The sequence below is a fragment of the Triticum aestivum genome, chromosome 2A (assembly GCF_018294505.1).
Source record: "Triticum aestivum cultivar Chinese Spring chromosome 2A, IWGSC CS RefSeq v2.1, whole genome shotgun sequence".
Lineage (NCBI taxonomy): Eukaryota > Viridiplantae > Streptophyta > Magnoliopsida > Poales > Poaceae > Triticum > Triticum aestivum.
The window spans coordinates 14243121-14245086 of NC_057797.1; the positions used below are offsets into that span (position 1 = coordinate 14243121).

At 43.5% G+C, this 1966-nt stretch overlaps 1 protein-coding gene across 2 annotated transcripts in view; it reads left to right on the plus strand.

Moving 5' to 3' along the window:
* Positions 1-1210, plus strand: part of LOC123184270 (putative receptor-like protein kinase At4g00960) — a 7778-nt gene extending 6568 nt beyond the window's left edge. For both annotated transcript variants that reach the window (XM_044596418.1, XM_044596417.1), the window contains exons 8-9: positions 497-618; positions 710-1210. In XM_044596418.1, the coding sequence (XP_044452353.1) occupies positions 497-618; positions 710-1127 (540 nt within the window). In that variant the 3' untranslated portion in view covers positions 1128-1210. The remainder of the gene's footprint in view (positions 1-496; positions 619-709) is intronic.
* The last annotated feature ends 756 nt before the right edge of the window (positions 1211-1966 follow it).

Sequence of the window (1966 nt, forward strand, 5' to 3'; positions counted from 1 at the left end):
AACTTGTCGATGCCTGTTTAATTAAGATATTTGAAACAGTACGTTTTTTCTGAGAAAATTATGTTAGAACAGTGCAATAGATGCCAATTCAAGAAACCATAGGCATAATAATTCGAGAAGGAACTGCAAGAAGTGATTTAAAAAAATGATAATGTATTATTTAAAATGTTTTTTGCAACACTTGAAAGAATGGTTCATTCCACCAGAAAATATATTAAGATGTGGTCATAGAAAAAATTATATGGACAGGAAGGTTCTGCTGAAATATGGAAATAAAAGACAAAACAGATTCTATAATTTGTTTGTTATAAATATTTTTGTGTGGTCAATATTTTTTTTTCAAAAACGAGGTTAAACCTTCACATGCATCGGATAAGCAACTGCTGCCAAATAGATTTGTCCTATCGTGCACAAGCTATGTGCACGTAGAACAAGATGAGAGGTTCAATTTTCAATGCTAGCTAATCATGAATTGTGTTTTGGTTGGTGAACATAGAGCCATCGGTTGAAGATGACAACAAGCGCCAAGTGCAGGGTGCTGACATCGAGATCACTACGGATTGCCAACAATCAGCCCCAGTACTGGAAATGGATTTCTCCTCCAGATTCGTCTTCCAGGTTTGCTCACCAAACAATCGAACCACGAAATTTCAGGGATTGCTTGATAGACACATGACCAATTAATTCTTGGTATTTGTATCATGTAAAGGTTTGCCGAATGTGCGGAGCTCCTGAGTGTGTACTTTCTCGCCGTCATCGGAGAGATCCCGCCGAGAGACCTCTCCGCCGGCACAAGCTATGCAGTTTACCTTGTGTACAAGCTGGCGAGAACCACCTATGGCCTGAGGGGCTCCGTGCAGACATCGTCGCTCAGGCTCCATGGCGAGAGGATTGTCCCCGGCAGCACCCGCGGGGTCAGCCTCCACCCCGAAGGGCGCGGGTCAGCCAATGATATTACCTACCCCGACGCGAGGGGCGACGGCTGGCTGGAGCTCAGGTTGGCCGAGTTCGAAAACGACGACGAGATGCTCACGGAGAGGGGGGTGATCGTGGATATCCGTGAGGAGAACGACAGCGTCCAGAAGAAAGGCCTCATCATTGGGGGCATGGAGTTTAGGAGCAACTAGTTTCAGCGAAAATACTCATTTCATTATTGTATTCGATATGTTTGTAATACATGGATGGGTGGATATATGAGTAATTTTCAGCATAATTTAACTCAAGGGACCAAGAATAATCCATAGCAAAAAGGTGATAAGAACATATAGCACCCTTTGTCATTGCAAAGATGGTAGCGTCGGAGTTGTTCGGACACATGGGGATGGGGATAGGATAGTCAACGCCGAGGAATTAGACGGTCCAGTGTCGCATAGTCGATAAGTAGCGAGAAGTCACGTCGAGACACTCATAAAAATCTTATCTCTCCTCACCTGATGCGGGTTCTTAAGTGACACAATTTCAGAGGCATGCCCCCTAGGGTCATGGGCATAGTCATCGAGATGAGAAAACCTAGAGGTGATGCCAAACTTTTAAGAGCAAGTACAATAGAGTGACGTAGGCCGGCTATAAGAGATGTCACCTCAGATTTGTCCTAGTTGGAGAGGAGAGGAGATGAGAGATAAGAGAAGCGAGCTACAAGCTTCCAGCCGGCTGTAGCACAAGCCCCAAAAATCTTTGCGAGAGAAATATGTGGGTCATATATTAATGTTATGTCATACTAGTATGACTAACTATTGTATGTGTGGACTATTAGATTGACTATAAGTGATATGACAACTCCATATAGCCGGACCTTGACTATATTATTAACCATGGTTAACTTGAAGATTTGTCAGTAACCCCTGAAGTGGTCTTCGAGTTAGAGATGCTCTTCGGATTTTCTGAGTTGTTATTCATTTTCAGTTGTCGGTCTTGAAACTGGCCGAATGAATCTCCCCGCATCCGACTCTTTGGTCATCTAAGTGCA